Consider the following 18,393-nt stretch of genomic DNA (forward strand, 5'->3'; position numbering starts at 1 on the left):
CAGTCATTCCAACTTACAGGGTGGTAATTATGACACGGTGCACAACAAAAATAACCGCCCACCATGAATAAGATGGAAAAATTAGTGACAGCTCCATCTTAAATATGACAATAGTCGTTTAGCTTTAAAAACGTAGACAAATCTAATATTCTATTTGATGTGTACAAACAGGACCACTCCTGCTAACAAATCATCCTTCAATACCACTCACCAGGATAGGTTTGCATTAGACAAAAATTAGACATTTTTACATCTTAAATTTCCCGGACAACATCTTCGGGCAACATAATAGCATTAGCCAGAAAACAGATCCTGTAATGTTTACACGCATCTGGAGGTGCCTGTACCTATAGCCAAAAACTGATAAGGACCTCAGAGATTTACAACAACCGGCTTTACTGCAATAAATGTTTTTCTCCGTAATAGACAACACTTTAAAACAACATTTTTGTTCACTGAATAATTTGACAATTTTTAATTAAAACAGAAAATCGTCATCATGTAGAAGCATAAATATTATAGCAAATGCACATATCCAGCTTGTATTAATTACCTTTTTATTGAACAGTCATTTTCTTTTCCCATTGATATCTATGCATTTAATTGCAAGAACAGATTTATGTGATTAGCTAGGTCCGTTTTTACTCACAGTGTTGGTAAGCTTAGGATGTCCTTACAATCAATAAAGTCTTCCTTGACTTTCATTTCTGCAACCCATTTACAGAATGCAGATACCTGTTTTTGTGTTTTCTCTTTCCCCCCTTTTATTTCTCTCTCTCTCTTTCTCTTTTTGTTTGTGCTCTTTGCCTCCCTAAATCAAGGTGCAAAGATGCCAAACAGTGATGAAATGAAAAGAAAGCCAATTGCTGGACTGAGGTGGGGGAGATAGCTGCTAGGAGTCCGCCTGCGACTATGGAGCAGTCAGTAATTGCTGGAGACAGGGAAAGCTGGGGGTTGGGCTGAGGTAGCCATGTATAAATAGTGTGATCTCAAATTGAAAGGCATAAATAACAGCAGGAGTGATCTAACCCTATACAGCCCATCTTCTACGTGCAAAAAAAGCGTGCAGAGGACGGCCAGATCTCCTACTGAAAACAAGTGGATCTCTGTGGATAAGATCGCCGGGCAGCCATGGAAGAACTTACAGCTTTTGTATCCAAATCTTTTGACCAGAAAAGCAAAGAGAGCAGCAGCAGCACTAGCAGCAGCGGCAAGAAGGAGACTATCACGTACAGGGAAGTTTTGGAGAGTGGGTTGGCTCGATCTCGGGAGCTTGGAAACTCTGACACTAACCTGCAGGACATTACTGAGAGTAGCAACCATTGCCCGGTGCATCTTTTCAAAGACCATGTAGAGAGTGACAAGGACAAACTGAAAGAGTTCAGCACGGGCAGGACGTCGGAAGGTAAGCACTGTGCAGGCGGCAGCCCCCTCTGCAAAGCCGGCTCCACGCCGGGAGCCTTCCTCTCCCTCTTTCCACACTGCGGCCCTTCCGCTTTGCCGGTCGCCTTAAATGAGGGGTGAAACTCAATTAATTGAAACCGATGCGTCCCGATGAGAGCACAAGCTCATCAGTTTCATGCCTTTGTGTGTGCGCGCGTGTGCGTGTAGAGAGAGAGATTTGGTTTACCAGTGAAAGGGGAAGTAGCCACTATAGTTTAGCCAGATTCCCCCATTTAAATCGGAAATCTGACAGATTGTAGATGCCTTAACAATGCTCTGTACAGGGTAGAAGTTCCCTGGGTAGGAAAATGAGGAAATCTTGTCCAGGGAGTTCTAATGCATCAGAAGACATGTTCTTCCTGTTTCCGGGCCATCAGGATGCTGCTTCTTCTGGGAGAAAGCTGGACCTTAAGGCGCTGCCTTTGGACAATTGTGTCTTTCAGAACACAGATCAGTCAGTAGATTGTTTTCGGATATATGTGGGTAGTGAGAAGTCATAAAGCAGCATAGCTGTGCGTGTACTCTAAGGGACAGATAATCATGGAGACAGAGAAACCTTGTACACATATGCTGTCATCAGGTTCAGGACATTCAGTCCTGTCTGGCAATCTCACCTTTGTCAAACTAGTTTCACCCCTACGTTCCTAGACGCCATCGAATTTTAAAACATGAGTACTTTTTCATTCACACACACAGAGAGAAGGAGAGAATCAAATCATGGGGGGAACAAAAAGCTGAGAAAGTGTCCCCGGGCAAGTTGGTCAGGTCGACCTGTCCTGGGAGCTACTAACTAGGCTACACCTGGCGACAATAAAAATCGTTTAATTGGTTTGTGAACAACGACCAACCTTTCAACTTTTTTGAAAAACCGTTTAATGAAACGCTGACTGAAAGACACTTGAATTCACAGTAAAAAACCCATATATAATAATTTTGAGAATAATTCTCTCTCATAATGTATAATGTTATACATTATGTGTTATAATGTACTTGAGGCCTGTATTTCTGAAGAAGTACATCTCACTTAGCACTTCGTTATTTTTATTTTTAATGATCCAGATTACAAAGCCTGGGCACCATTTATAGAAATTATTCAAAAAGGAAGTCTTATTAAAACGAAACATGGATATTGTTCAAAACTCCCCCCCCCCTTTTTTTGTTCTATGCATATAAATGTTAGACTGTGTGTTTATCTAATCTAATCTAATCCATCTATGTATAGAGGGGTGGGGTGAGGTGAGAGGGCGGAGTTGTGCAAGATGAAGCGTTTGTGACAACTTCAGTGCAGGTAAAGGTTCAATCTAATTTCACTGATTTCAATATGCTATTCCAATCCCACCGATATGACTATCCAATATTTTGTATACTCTGTGGGCGTGCTTGACTCTCTGCAGAGAATTCATCTACCACAAGACTCAGCTTATCTTTCTACATGGCTCATCTTTGTTTAATCATTTAGTTAGAAATATCTTGTTTAAATACGGCTTCATGAAAACCACACACATTACAGTGAGGAATGCGGGCCAAACGCTTGTTTTAGGCAAAGGACAGGCAAACGTGAAAGTGTTAAGCAATCGAATAGCAGTCTATAAGGAGGGGGCCGTGAATTGATCTTAACTTAAAACTACACCAGTTCACAAGTGAAAACAAAGATTTGGGTTCTGGTGGCCTTTTCTCCTTGGATTTCCACTGGCATAGACCCCGCTTCATTCAAATATTTTCATTTAGTAGTCACCAGATTTTTTGGTGGGAGGGCGGGGGGAATTCCACATTAGCTCTGTACATTTATTCTCACCCCCAGCCCCACACTGGCTGTGAGGTGGATCAGAACAAAAGAAACAACTGGGGGGGGGGGGGATAAAGAACTTGCTGGGACTCCTTAAATCGCGCGACGATGGAACAATCTGGGTAACCTTTTCGTGGCTATACAATCAGATTTGGTCGAGGGCATGCAGCTGGCTGGCACAAGCATGATTAACATAGACACCCTCTGCTGATCAAATGGTTTTGGCCATTTTCGTTATTACGATTAAAAGAGGATTTGCGCCCTAGGACCCTTTTCCAAAACAAGCCAGAGAGAAAACGCGGGGATTTGCTTTTGGCCTCGTTGTTATGTTTTCCTCTCCTCGGTGTAAATCTCCACATGCATCAGTCTCAGGTTAGAAACGCTCCCTCGCCCCTGGCACCTTCTTTTTCTAGCGAGCTCCCCAAAGGCGGCCAAGATGGGAGTGAGGAGGTAGAGAGGAAGCAAGTTATTCCTTGATGGGAGGCAGGGGTGTGTGTGTGTGTGTGTCAGCTGCCCCCCCCCACTCCCGATGTAACAAGGCCAGATTCTTCCAGCGACAGAGAAAGATGACCGGCCCCTGCCAACAGCTTGGAGTTTGAGGTTTCCCCAGGTATCATTTTTGGCAAAGTGGCTCAGGCCCGTGTAACTAAACAATGGACAATTTCTCTTAGCACGCAAAATGTTTTGCCTTCACCCCACCAGCGGTGGGCAATGCCCTGCATAACCGCATTTACTTCTAAAGAAAACAGCAACCCAGAGCAGTCCCTCCCCACGCCCCTTTCCACTGGCTCCACATACGGTGGGCAGAATGATTTCCTAGCATTCGTCTGCCACCCTTCTTCAACTGCAGTTACCAACGCATCATAGGGGCTGGTTAGTGACTTGTTTTGAAATGGTCCTCACATGGCGAACTTAACCAGCGAACCAAAAAACCCCCAAGCCCTTTCTTTTTCCTCTCACAGCTACCGTTGCTGTTCGTGAAACAGTGGCTCAGACCCTCTTGATATTTAAAACGAGCGATGGTGGGACCCAGTGATTAAATATTTCCCAGCATTCCCCTAGAGTGCAGCTATATTTTGGGGCCCGATGCTGCAGTCTTCACTCAGGCATAACTTCCACGGTAGTCCACTGGGGTAACATCCCTGTCATGGCTCTGGGATAGTGTGTTATATTCTGCTCCAATCGATTGCTTACGCTTTCCCTGTATTGTTGCTCTAGTTGGGTGACAGAGTGTAGCTAGTGCTGGAAGAGATACGTTGCCATGGGATGGGGATACATAATAAATAATATTTCTCTATAAAGACACAAAAAACTGCCCTCCCTTCACCGCCCCTCTCCCCGGAAGCAAAAATTCTGTGCGTGACAACATGGGAGTGATTTTGTTTAATGGCCCTTTCCTCTAGTTTAGAATCAGGTTGGGGAAGAGGAGAAAAGAAAAACTAGCCTGTGCAAAAGAAACTTTTGTGAGATACTAAAGCGAAGCTCTGTGTCCCCCGCTCACTCCCCCCCCCCCCCCGCCAGGGATCTACGAGTGCAAAGAGAAGAGGGAAGACGTGAAGTCAGAAGATGAAGATGGACAGACCAAGCTCAAACAGAGGAGAAGCAGAACCAATTTCACACTAGAGCAGCTGAATGAGCTGGAAAGACTTTTTGATGAGACTCACTATCCAGATGCCTTCATGAGGGAGGAACTAAGCCAGAGGCTGGGACTCTCTGAAGCTAGAGTTCAGGTAAGAGAAAGACTCTTGCATTATGTTCCTGGAAATGTCCTCACCTCAGTTCCTGACTGCCAGTGGATTCTAGCACAGTGCCCTGTTTCATTTAAAGCAGGAGAGTTGAAAGCAGAAACGACACGTCTGATGGGAAGCTGTTTGTATTTCCGGTGTACTTGTTCTGCTAAATATATTTCTTAAACTCCTCCATTGCTGCCTTTAGCTTTTAGAAATTATCTAATTAATAACGTAATGAATTGCTTTTGCAAACTCATCTGATCACTAAATAACCTCTCCCTTAATCCCCATCTTTTTCTTTCGCCCTGCTCTCCTTTTATGGCGATGTTATAAAAAAAAAAATCAGAAAACAATTGTCATGGATAAGGCTAGGCGGTTTGGGTGCTTTGGGACTGGATTATCTAGAGCCGGGGGAAAGGTGCTCCCATCTGACTCGCATAGCAAGCATATGAATTCATTGCACCCCATCTGGTATATTTTCCCTCTCTGCCTTTTTTAAGGTCTCATAATCCTTAGACATTGCCACATTTTTGTGGCTATCGAAACCTAGCAGAATTGCTCATTGTGTCTTCGAATCGATTAAAAAAATATTTTAACTTTCTCCTTGATAGCTAAGGCGAGAAAAAAAAAAGAGAAATAAACAGGGAATCCATTCCAAAAGCAGATATCATGTAAAAAGAATTAATAAGATCAACCTGTGGATCCCTGAGCAGGAGCACAGGGCGAAGAAATTTAAAGAAAAACTCTTATCAGGTTGTTATTCTCTACATGGCTAACAGAGGAAATAAATCCTTTTATCTTTTAATCACATCAGTTTCTCTGAAGAAAAACAACATGTATATATGCATATATATGTAAATAAATATATACACTAGGCTTCGGATGGCAGGGTGATTCTCTTTGTTTCCCTCCCCTTAAATATTATAAACGTTTAGTCTTTGGAAAGCAAAGAGGAAGAATCTGTGCCTTCCAAATCCTACCAGTACTTTACTTATCTGAGTAAGTGTCTATCTAGCTTTAAATAAGTGCCTCCTTGAGACATTTCCCGGAATAAATAGTGTAGCTAGTTTTTCTCAGCTGTGGGGTCTTTCTGTATAAAACAAGCTGGAGAAGGGACCTTGTCGTGTGGACCATATGCCTTAAAAAGGGAGACTTCTAACCTAGGGGAATATTGCAGGGGTTGAAAGGGCTGGTGGCCTACATTCTCCTGGAAGATTGATCTAACCGCACCATATAAATTAATGAAAAGATTAAACTTTTGCTGAAGGGGACATCAAATCTTATGTCATCTTCCCAGATCTTCTTGCTTTGGCTCTGTAATATCTTTCCAGGGCCTTGATGTACTGTTTCTATAAAAATAAATTACTTGTAATTGAATTCTGCACTCTTTCTTTCAAGTAGTTTATTACTGAGTAGCAGCACCTTAACAGGATGTTCATAGTTACAGCAAAATTGGTGCTTCAAGAGCTTGCAGATCTTGAAATACCACACCAAAAATAAAATATAAAAAAATTAAAAATGGTGATATTGATTCAAGTGGGAATTAGAAGCAAGACAAAATTTCATTTCTTTAATTTTTAAAAAGAGGATTGAATGAAGAAGGCTGATAAAATAGTAATGTAAAAAAAGGAAAATAAGATAATTAATTAGGAAAAAACAGAGGACTCACTATAGTTAAAAAGAGGGAGTAGGAAAAAAAAAAGGAGGAAAAGGAAGGATATTTTAATACTTTCAGAACTGTTCTCTAATCCCTGTCTGCACCGCCTGTCCCTTGTTGTTAAAGGATATAGTTTCAATTTAGTGTGGAAATTTGCTGTAAATAAATTGAAGCTCCTATGGTAGCTAGTCCTTATTAACCTTTTATTTTTAGTGTTGTACTGGAAACTCATATCACCCAGCTGTCAGGGTTATAATTGAAAGTTATGAGACCATAGTGAGGAGCAGGCAGTAATTCAATTACAACAAATATCTTTGGGTTTATGGTGCAGGGCTAAATTAAATGTCATTATTCACTGTCTCTAATGGAAATCAAAAGGAAATCAGATTAGAGCATTTGTGAAAGAAATCACTGAGTGATCCTTAATGAAGAAATAACTGTCTAAAACAGTGTACTGTGCTTTACTTAGCATATTCATGACTAATTGGAATTGATCGTGAATCACACCAAGCCTGATTTATTATCGCTTAACGCAGTGGCTAATTCATCACTTTTATTCCTCTTAACCTTATTTTTCATAGCTAAAGGGAAAGGGCACTTCGTTTTGCAGATTTAAATATAATTTTTGTTTGAAGGATATTCTGATTTGCAGGGGAAGTTGTTTACACGCTGCTTAAATTCCTCCTGACGATTTAAACTCCTTCGCCAAAAAAAAAAAAAAAAAAAAAAGCCAGACAGATTTTATGCAAAAAGAAAAGGAGTACTTGTGGCACCTTAGAGACTAACAAATTTATTAGAGCATAAGCTTTTGTGAGCTACAGCTCGCTGCATCGGATGTATAGAATGCATAGAATTCTAGGCATCCGATGAAGTGAGCTGTAGCTCAGGAAAGCTTATTCTCTAATAAATTTGTTAGTCTCTAAGGTGCCACAAGTCCTCTTTTTCTTTTTGCGGATACAGACTAACACGGCTGTTACTCTGAAACCTGTCATTATGCAAGATTTTATGCAACGATCACCGCCGTACCAAATGGACTGCAACAAAGGTCCTCACCCGAAATGACAGTAGCTTGGTACAAAGTTTTAAATGTTTATTATTGGGGTATATATTTTTGGTTTGAAAAATACGATTTTTCAGTAGTCATTAGTTCAAGAAAGCAGAGTGACAATAACACGAAGCCAAGCTAGCGTGAGTTTGAAAGGCAGATACTTTATTAGCACACGGTAAGGTCGTGCTCTTGAAAAATCCAGGTTACAGTTTTCAGTTAGACCCGTAGCTCAGGGTTTGCTCAGCTGAAAAGGGCTCGCTATTATTCACGCGATCATCTGGCGACCCTGAGCAGAAAGAATTGCGCTCCAGAGTAGAGAAGGCCAATTCCTACTTAAGAAAGTCACTGAGGTACCCTGGGTAATTAATGCCGTTGGAAGCCTTTCTTTGCACTAATTACTCCGTTGTAAATGACATCATTAAGGCAACTGAAGAAAGCTTGAAGGGAAAACTTGATGTAGGAAGTGCAGTTAGTATTAATTAACCGTATGATCACTTGGCAAGTGTAAGAACATCAAAGGTTGAAGGTGCTTCTTAGCTTCAAGATTTTATCAGCACCGCAAGTCAATGTTTGTCCACGTTCGGTAGGTTTTGTGTAAGAATAAAACTGGGCAAAAACATTTGAATCTGAGCGTCTGATAATCAACTCAACTCACTTTATTAAACTAGCCATTTGAGAAAGGAGAGGAAACAATAAACTCAAACGTCTGAAACACTCTCGAATAGAAGTCAAAGAGAAACAATGACAACTGGATTTTTGCATTTGTTTAACTGTTAGAATTACTGGAATTAGATGAGGATTATTGGATTATAGATATTTTCCTGCTGGTAGTATAAATAATTCCTTAAATCCAAATCTGGAAAGAGTCTGTTATTGCCTGCAAGTAAGAACATTAAAACGTCAGCAGGAACATTTTTTTAAAAATAAAAAGTTAATGTAATGGAGAATAATTCAGTCCATTTGCTCAAGTCTGGATTTATTATTTTATGTGAAACCTTAAAATCTCTCAAAACCCATAAAACTGAAGTTTTGGATTGGAACAGATAATCCAATTGGTAACAGATTTTATGGGCTAGAAATCGAGCACTGAAGTTTGACAAAATGTAAAATGTTACTGGTTTGGCTTAAATATGAGGAGAAAAAGATGATAGCTCCATTATGAAGGGAGATCTGTGAGGGACACAATTTTGGTATTTGCTTTATCAATCGCGACTGCTCACCCTCTATGGGTGGCACAAGGGAGTGAAAGCCCGGAATTCTGCAAGCCTGGGGAATACTGGAGCGTGGGTTTAGAAAGAGGGCCACGGTTCCGAAGCGTTTGTTTTCAGGATTGTAGAGGCTTTACGGTAACTTTTGATGTGCTGGCCAGGCTCGATACACTGGCAATGAAAAAAGGAGGAGAAGGAATGTTGGTTATTTTTTTGGTGTCGGTCCCACGTTCTCTAAACCATTCTAACAGGACGGTGAGAGTCATAATCACTCACACAACGCGCAGCGGCCACTCAGTAGCCTTGTGTGTGTGTGTGTGTGTGTGCGTGTGTGTGTGTGTTTATTTTATACACATCATTAAAATTATACGAACTGCTTGGCCTCCGCTTGCTAGTCCCGCTTCTCAGCAGCTGTCTGTCTACCTTTCCCTTTTTGTTTTTATTTTTGCAGGTCTGGTTCCAGAACAGGAGAGCCAAGTGCCGAAAGCAGGAGAATCAGATGCATAAAGGTGGGTCTGAGAGCCCTGATTCAGGGAGTGGATGGGTGGGATGGTCACCGAGTGCTGGAGAAGAAGGCCGGGGATGGCACGAAGGGAAAGTGCCACCCACGGGGCTGACCGTGCCATGTCTCTCCTTGCAGGCGTGATCCTGGGAACTGCCAGCCATTTAGACGCCTGCCGAGTGGCCCCTTATGTGAATATGGGAGCCCTGAGGATGCCTTTCCAACAGGTAGTTCGTTTTGCTTCCCGTTAAACGCCGGCCCCAATGCCTGGGGCTCCTGCCTGCCCGTTTCCTCTGCTGCCCTTTCACCGCCAAAGGAGGAAGTGGGACACGTTTACAAGTGCCATTTATAGCGAAGTTGGCACGTATTAAAAGCACGCTGTAAAACTTCAGAAGGGGCCTCTTTCCAAACACCCCCCTCCTCTCGCCTTCCCTGCTCAGGCAAAGGCAGGCGGCTGTAGGTCTGCCCCTCCTTGCCCCGTGGAAACCCCGATGCGCAAATGAAGGAGTCAGCAGCCCAGCCAACCCCCCCCCCCCTCCCGGAGGCTCAAGTCTCCTGCGCTCAGCCGAAGGGGAGTTTGGCTGCAGGATCCGGCCCTTGCATTAGGAGAGGGAAGGGTTGGCCAGCCCTGCCCAGCATCCTCCCTCGCGGTCCCCCGATGCGGACAGAGCCCAGGGCAACAGGAAGGGAAGGTGGGGAGCCTCTTCCTTCGCGAGACGTGGGCTGTGCTACTGGCGCGGGCAGCCCTCGGAAGGATGAAACCGGTGCCTTGTGCAGCAGCCGGCTCGCTGGGCCGGGACGTAGCAAAGACAAGCCTCCCCGTTAGGAGCTGTCCCTTCTCCAAGCCCAAACCCAGAGAAGGTGACTCGCCCGGAGCTGGCCTCGGCCCTGCGAAAATCTCCAGCTCGGGGAGTCCAGGAAACAAAAATGCTCCTGGCGCTGCCTGCGTCCATTTCCCTGGGCACGGGGGACGATCACGCGCTGGCTTTTGCTCCCAGCTCAAGGGCCGGAGGCTCACGGGCACGCTTCGAGATGAAGGCAAGTTGTCCGCAACGTCAGGGGGAGCTTCACTAGATGCTGTCAGTTACTGAGACTTTTAGACACGTATTTGCAGCCCCTCCCCCCCAGAGCGTAGATGCCGGGTAGCATCGACCTCTTGTATAAATGGCTGCCTGTGGTGTGCTGGACACAGTGTGTATTCTCACCCAGACTCTTCGCAATGGGGAGGGGGGCAATATTTTAGATGAGGCATGGGGCAGGGTGCTGAAATAATTTACATAGTGTGGTTTCAGAGTAGCAGCCCTGTTAGTCTGTATTCGCAAAAAGAAAAGGAGTACTTGTGGCACCTTAGAGACTAACAAATTTATTAGAGCATAAGCTTTCGTGAGCTACAGCTCACTTCATCGGATGCACTTGGTGGAAAAACATAGTGTGGGTGGTGAGAGCCATTGAACCAAACTGTAAACCCTGGATATAAGGGAAACCACTTCAACACCTCTAGTTCCAGCACCTTTCTAGGGGGGGAAAGTTTTCCCCTTTGCTCTGTCTATATATATTGGGCCTAAGTCTGCTCCATGTGTGTAAATCAGGAGCAATCCCCTTGAAGCCAGTGGAGTTACGCTGGCACTACTCAGGAAACAAGGGAGAAGACAGGCAAGCCCGCCCAGACACCACTTAACAGCGCAAGCTACAGCTTGTGGCATTTCCTTTTTGTGCCTTTACATAACCAACTGAGGAATCGGTTTCCCAAAAGCAAAGGAGGTAGAAGGCATAGATTAATGCTATTGATTTTTGAAAAACACACATCTTGGGGGAGAAAACCCACACCCCAGGCGGAGATCTCTCTGTCAATCCAGCTTGTTTGTGCAGGTCTAGAAAGCTCCAAAGTAAACATTGGCCACTGGTCCCTTTTGCAAGGTTAAAGAGTTTTTAGAAAGATATTAATAAACATCCCTAGGGGAAAAAAAATGCGATTTAGCACTTGTGGGCGCCCAGGCGATGGCCAGGTCCTTTTTGTAAATATCAGAAGGCCCAAACATGCCTCTATTGTCTCTGTATAAGTGCAGGTTTCAGAGTAGCAGCCGTGTTAGTCTGTATTCGCAAAAAGAAAAGGAGTACCGGTGGCACCTTAGAGACTAACAAATTTATTAGAGCATAAGCTTTCGTGAGCTACAGCTCACTTCATCGGATGCATCCGATGAAGTGAGCTGTAGCTCACGAAAGCTTATGCTCTAATAAATTTGTTAGTCTCTAAGGTGCCACCGGTACTCCTTTTCTTTCTGTATAAGTGCTGAGCGGAGTGTTTAAGATCAAGCAGTCAGTTCTCGTCCAGCTTTGCGGTACCTGTTTAAATCAAGCCACTGCCCAGTGTCTCCTTTATTCACGCTCCCGGCGTTTGCTGCGTGCGAGGGGTTAAATCGGTGGCTCCAGGCCCAAGCCCCTCTTTCCCACTTGCAGCTCTCGTCCGTTCCTTGAGAAGGCAGTAACCTGCGCAATTGCTGCTGCTCACGGGGGGGGAAGAGGCCCGCGCGTTAGTTTGTCCAGAGGGCGGCGGAGCTCGGTCTTCCTCTTCAGCTGCGCCCATTCGAATGCCTCGGCCGGCCGAGCCCTGCTGCGCTTTCTCGCCACCAGCTCGCGTCTTGTGCGGCCCCGACGCCAAGGCGCAGCCGACCTTGCGGAGGCAGCCGAAGTCGGAACCGCACTATGGCTGGGCCGGATGGGCGGGCGGGCAGCCGCGCGAAGTGCAAATGCATGGCTACCGCTGAAACGCCCGCTCGGGGGCGGTGGGGAGCGAGAGGGGACGGGGCGCCCGGTGGCTCGGCTTCATACGCCGAGGCCATTTCCCCGCCTCGGAGCATGTGGCCCGGGACAGCGCTTCGCGCAGGAGGCCCCGCCCGCCGGGGGGGGGGGGCGGGGCGGGAGCTGCCACCGGACGGGGAAGGGGGCCAACCCCCTGCCAGGCGTGGGGGAGGCGGGAGAGGGCAGCTCGTGACCCCGCGGCGGGTGGGCAGCCCGCGCCCCCCTTCTCACCCGGCTCCCCTCGCTCTGCTTCCCCAGGTCCAAGCGCAGCTGCAGCTGGAAGGCGTGGCCCACGCCCACCCCCACCTCCACCCGCACCTGGCGGCCCACGCGCCCTACCTGATGTTCCCCCCGCCGCCCTTCGGCCTCCCCATCGCCTCTCTGGCCGAGTCCGCCTCCGCCGCCGCGGTGGTGGCCGCCGCCGCCAAGAGCAACAGCAAAAACTCCAGCATCGCCGACCTGCGACTCAAGGCCAGGAAACACGCCGAGGCGCTGGGGCTCTGACACTTCCCGCCCTGCTGCGCGCGCGCGCGCGCCCGCGCGTGGGGGGGGGGGGGAGTTGCGCGCGCGAGGTCGGGACGCCCGCGCCGCTCCCTCGTGCCCTCCGCCCCGCCCCGCCCCGGCCCGGCGTGGCTCTCTGCGCGCCCCAGGCCCGCGTGCGGGGACCAGGCTCGCTGGCTTTGGGAAGGCCTGCAAGTACTTTGAACGACCATCGCACGACCCCCTCCTCCCCTCCCCCCCCACATGTCCCCAGTCCCTCCTCCCCTCCCCCTTCGCGATCAAAGCCTTCGCATCCCCCCCGGCTCGTGTGAAGACTGCGGGGGCCCAGTCGCCTGTCCTTCTTTTTTTGTTTTTCAGGCACCTAGGGCTCCCCGGGTAAAACTGCTCCCCCCAGGTGCGATGGTAGGGTGAGACCATCCCGAGCTGCCATCAGATCAAACACACGCACACACGCACGCAAAGACTTTCCGGAGGATAAAGTAGGTGGGGAACCAAAATCTTTCAATGATGCTAATCTGTGACCTGTGGGACATTTGGATTTTGACGCTAGAAAAAGTGATCACATCAGCGTGAGGTCGTCGGCTGCCGTCAGTTCTGCGACCATGTGCATGTGTCTGACTCAACGCATCTTGAAGATCGTCACATCTATTAAAACAAAGCAAACAAACAAAAATAATCATAATACAAAAAGATCCTTGGGGCTGGTCTCCATTAAAGATGACATTTCTTTGTTGCCAACAGTATTATTTCACTGCCATGAATATCTTCCATCGCTGAGGAGCTGCTGCTGCTGCTGCAGGACTGGTTTAAATTTAAATGTGGAATTTCAGATTTGAGGCGAGGCAGTTTTTTTTCTTCAAAAAAAAAAAAGCAGCAATAACAAAAAAATGTGTCTCAAATGGCTAAAAGTCTTTTGGAAGGAAGGGGAAAAAAATACAGACTAGAATTTACTAATCACCAGTGGTGACTTGAGTGATGGGAACAATATGAATGCACCTGCTTCACCCAGAATCACCTGAACTAGCTGAGATGCATTGTGCCATAGGAGCAGGTCGATTTTCTGATTTTTTCTCCCTAATGTCTGGATCTTTGAATTGAAATCTTGCTCTTTTACAGGATATAGAAAGAATGACTCGCACAACAAAGATGGACATATGGTTTTAAGGCATAATACTGATGCAGCATTACTTTTAGTGAAATGCAATTAAGTGCAGTAAAGTGCAATACTGTAAATATTATAGATTAAAAAATAGCCGTACATTCTTATTCTGTTAATAACCATTTCTGCAAGAACCATAACTTAAGTCCTTTATGCTCAGACTGGGTACATTGCAGTTTAGTGCCAAAATGACAGTCCGGGTCTTCTAGGAATGGATAAAAATATATGTATCACATATGGAAAAAGATAGATACTATGATTTCTAGTCAAGTTAATGTGCCATATTTCTGGGAAGTAAGATGAACAGCCTGTATGACATTTTTGCAATCATTTTAAACAAAACAAAACAAGTAAATGTTTTGTAGGGGTGGACAAGTTCAGCGTTTGCCAATTTTTCTTTTTTCCAGTTATGTAGACACCAAATACAAACTTGTCTAAGCAGCATAGCTAGTCTAAGTTGGGAAAACTCCCTTGAAATTATATTACCAAAGTGTCTGGGTTTACTAACCCCCCATGTTTTTATTTGTTATGTAATTCTCTTCTAATCCATTTATTATGTTGTGGGTTTGTTTGTGAGAACAAATACTGCTCTTGTCTACTTCTAACAAGATAGCTCAATTTTTTGCCTTTGTTATCAAGGCCTGCATTCATGGAAGCTTATCCTCTCAATAGTACTGCCAGGAAGCCTGTTTTTTCTTTCTCAAGTGTATTTATCATCTAGTATTCCATTACTAATTTTGGCTTTTGCTGATATTTATCAAATCCAAATATTTCCATAGGGCACAAAGTAATGCATTAGATCTCTTCAGTCTTAGACATTTGCATTTTTTTCCAATTTTGATACTTTATGACAAGCAAATTTTCTGAAATGTCAAAGTGCTGCCATTTTCCACCTATTTATTATGTGAAAAGTGGTTATATTTTCGACATGTTAGAGTTTATAAATTTTACCTGTCTTTGCTACCTCTTTGTGACAGCCTAATATCTCTTTAAACCAAGGCCATAATGCTAATATAACACTAACCATTGTAGAGGGACATGGGGAATAAACCCAGACAATTAACAAGATTGGAACTAAGACCAAACTTTATCTAGAAGGTATAAATGTTGTTTATAGTAATGATATAGTATAAAGTTTATACTTTTAGATTAAGTTGGTCTTAGTTCCAATATTGTTAATTATATCACATTTTACAACGAAAATAATAAATACTTTTCCTCACAACACCACCAGCATTTTAAAGTCCATATTTTTAACATACAAATGGGGAATTTCACCATAAGGAGGCACTAAACTCTAACAGATGAGCAGTTATACTGGCTACCCGCAATACTTTGGGGTACTGTGATGTACGATATTGATGGCTAAAGGCTCAGTCCTGCAGCCTTTATTCACTTGGATAGAAACTCACCTTTGTGCAGAGGGCCAGCACAAGCTTATGCACTGCTCACATCCCATTTAAGCCCTATTTTGAGTGGTCATCAGCCATGCTCTGAACTTCTACACAGGAGTGAATTTCACCCTCAAATAGTTCCAGTGACTTCAGTGAAACTTCTCAAGTGAGGGGAGACTGCAGAATTGGGCCCTGAGAGCCTTCAACCATCTTACAAATGAAGTTATCTGCTTAACTGCACTTCCTGAAGTGTATTACATTTATAAAATATATTTGGTTACATTTTGATAACAGTTGCTTACTAACAAATCAACCTTTGGTGTTATAATGAATACCAGCACAATAAGGACTTTCATATGCCAGTCAGATTTCTCCAAATTCGTCTGGGTCGGTGTTACTCTTTTTTGCACTGAAAACTCTATCAGTTTCTTAAGACTGGTAAATCATATCAGTGGATGGCTCAGAGATATCTAAACTGCACTGGAGAACCAGAGGCAAGTGGCAGCAGCTACTAGTTTAGCAGGGTTTGACGTAGAAACAATAGATCATCCTGGGAAAAGGGCAAGGTGCCTTACTGTATCTACATGCTGCTCCTGCCTTTCATTCAGTGTAGCACACATGACAGATGCAATCCTGACAAGGGAATGAAGGTGCTGCTGCCAAAACTGCTTCTGCTTTTCTTATTTCAAGAGCAGGATAGTCGCAGTGACAACTGGTCCAAAAGGTTCACTGGGCCCAGCTTTGGATGGAGCATGCATTTGGCCTTCTCTTCTTTCTTCCTGGCTTTGTGAGAACTTCTGCTTCAGCTGGCACTTTTAAAGGCCAAATCCTCAGTGGGTGTAAATCAGTGTTGCTCTGTTAACCTCAATGGGATTGACCTGATCTGCACATAGTGAGGATATGGACCTCAGTCTCTTTTCTATCTCAACCACTGTGCTCTGTTCCTCTTTCTTTTTATCGTGAACTTCTTCAACAGGTAAGTGGTTGAAGATAAGACAATTAAGGTTCTGAGATATTTAGTAAAGTTAAAAGATTACCTTTACTGAATTAATACATAGCATGAGCCTCATTTATTGGACATCAGTGGCCATGTTAGTCTTTGCATAATCTCCCGTTCTGAGAAATGAGAGCTTTCCACTGATCATCAGAACAATGTGCATTGGATGGAATTCTCTTGGCGTTGGTCTTCATTTAGTGTGAACTGGCTTCCAGCAAAGGTCTTCCTCAAAAGTTGGGCATGTTATTTTGAAAATAACTTGAACCACCTCAAAATAAATAATTTTGCCTAGAAACCAATATATAAAAATTCAAAAGAGGGCCCAATTAATCACACACAGCCCTTTGTAATCAAAAGATGAAACTCGGCTACAAATTTATTTTGAACTATCAAAATATGCTTAAGTATTTGTAGCAATTTGAATAAGAAGCTAACTCCATAACTCAGTTATTATTGACTTGGGAAAGTCAAGAAAGAAACCAATGAGATCAGATTTTTTGGCTTAGTGGGGCCATAGATGTGGTAATATTTTGGTTTATTAATCATAATCCTTAACACTTATATAATGTCTTTTATATGAAGTAGGTACGAATTATCATCATCCCAATTTTACAGAGGAAGAAATTAAGGCACAGAAATTAAGGACCAGATTCTACCATCCATAATCATATTGAATACTATTATTTGTATTGTAGCATCTACAAGCCACAATCAGGAATGGGACTCCATTGTGCTAAGCACCATACAATCATATAACAAAAAGAGTTCCTGTACCAGAGAGTTTACAGTCTAGTACCTTACTCCAAAGGTAATATTCAGCGTGATTATGGGTGACAATGAAGCCTTAATTTGCTTACCTAACACCATCCAGCTACCACCCAATCTAAAACCCCTTTCAGTCAATGGAGTTTTTCCTTTGACTTCAGTGGAGCCAGGATTTCATCCCAGGTCTCTAGTTTGTGGCAGAAATATGATTAGAACTCAGAATTTCCTAGCGCCTAATCACATGCACAGTTCACTAGAATACGTTTCAGAGTAGCAGCCGTGTTAGTCTGTATTCGCAAAAAAGAAAAGGAGTACTTGTGGCACCTTAGAGACTAACAAATTTATTTGAGCATAAGCTTTTGTGAGCTACAGCTCACTTCATCGGATGCATGAAGTGAGCTGTAGCTCATGAAAGCTTATGCTCAAATAAATTTGTTAGTCTCTAAGGTGCCACAAGTCCTCCTTTTCTTTTTTTCTAGAATACCTTGACTGCCAGTCTCAGCTACTAACAATTTCTCACACAGACTAAACACCCTGATGTCACTCTTTTGCATGCTTGTTCTGCCTTTTTTTGTTTCTACATTTGCCCATGAGATAATAGATAAATGCCCTAGCTATATAATTTTGAGTTGACACATTGGGGCCATTGATTCAAATACTTTAGTACACACAGTCCTGTGGAAATCTGAGACAATAATAAGGATAAACACAGATTTTTTTGGAGGGTGGGAGAAATTACATATGCATTCTACTCTTTTAATTATGGTAGGCAAAAAGATTTTCATTTCTTTTTATAGATAGTTACAGCTTATGGAAACATTATGACTATGGCAGTGACAAGATCCTTCTTTCCCCTTTCTTTCTGAGAAAATTTTACAAAAATGTAGAAAAAATAAATGACACATATTTCTGAAGAAACATACTTATTTTTATAACATCTACTATCCTTGAATCACTGATGATCTTCAGCTCTGTAAAGTGACACAATCCACGTGGCTGGAGATCTTCCTTGTTGACAGTTAAAGCAGACAGTGACATGCTCATTCCTCTTCTGTAAGTAGCTTAGTAAATCCTTTATGTTGCATTCTTGTGCATGTAATTCCCACTGCAGTCACAACTCCAAGTAGCAGTGGTAATATAGTGATTTGGTAGAACCTCTGATTCAGTACCTTGAAAAACACAGTGGTTGCAGGAGGATGTGGTGGAATCAACTGCGGCCTGATAGTCTTTGGAGAAAATAAAAAAAAGTCCTATATGCTATACTAATACATACCCTCTCAGTTGAATCACTGCTCAGTGTTAATGGGAGTTATATGTACCAAGAAGAAAATAGAACCTTTCACTTTGTGACTTACCCTGTTGGTAAAATGGTGCCTCCTTTTGAGTTACCCCCTCCTTCAAAGC

The 18,393-nt window shown here is 43.9% G+C and overlaps 1 protein-coding gene across 1 annotated transcript; it reads left to right on the plus strand.

The window, feature by feature from the left end:
- The first annotated feature begins 994 nt into the window (after nucleotides 1-994).
- On the plus strand, nucleotides 995-14,183 carry SHOX (short stature homeobox). Its single transcript, XM_038372679.2, has 5 exons — nucleotides 995-1,405; nucleotides 4,751-4,959; nucleotides 9,324-9,381; nucleotides 9,513-9,601; nucleotides 12,432-14,183. Exons 1-5 carry the CDS (start codon nucleotides 1,132-1,134, stop codon nucleotides 12,675-12,677), a joined length of 876 nt encoding a protein of 291 aa, XP_038228607.1. The 5' UTR covers nucleotides 995-1,131; the 3' UTR covers nucleotides 12,678-14,183.
- The last annotated feature ends 4,210 nt before the right edge of the window (nucleotides 14,184-18,393 follow it).

Source organism: Dermochelys coriacea, chromosome 1 (assembly GCF_009764565.3).
Source record: "Dermochelys coriacea isolate rDerCor1 chromosome 1, rDerCor1.pri.v4, whole genome shotgun sequence".
NCBI classification, from domain to species: domain Eukaryota; kingdom Metazoa; phylum Chordata; order Testudines; family Dermochelyidae; genus Dermochelys; species Dermochelys coriacea.

Coding starts and splice junctions, on each gene's coding strand:
- SHOX (XM_038372679.2), top strand. CDS start 1,132: ATGGAAGAACTTACAGCTTTTGTATCCAAATCTTTTGACCAGAAAAGC. Junction 4,960..9,323: donor TCTCTGAAGCTAGAGTTCAG/GTAAGAGAAAGA, acceptor TTATTTTTGCAG/GTCTGGTTCCAGAACAGGAG. Junction 9,382..9,512: donor GGAGAATCAGATGCATAAAG/GTGGGTCTGAGA, acceptor CTCTCCTTGCAG/GCGTGATCCTGGGAACTGCC.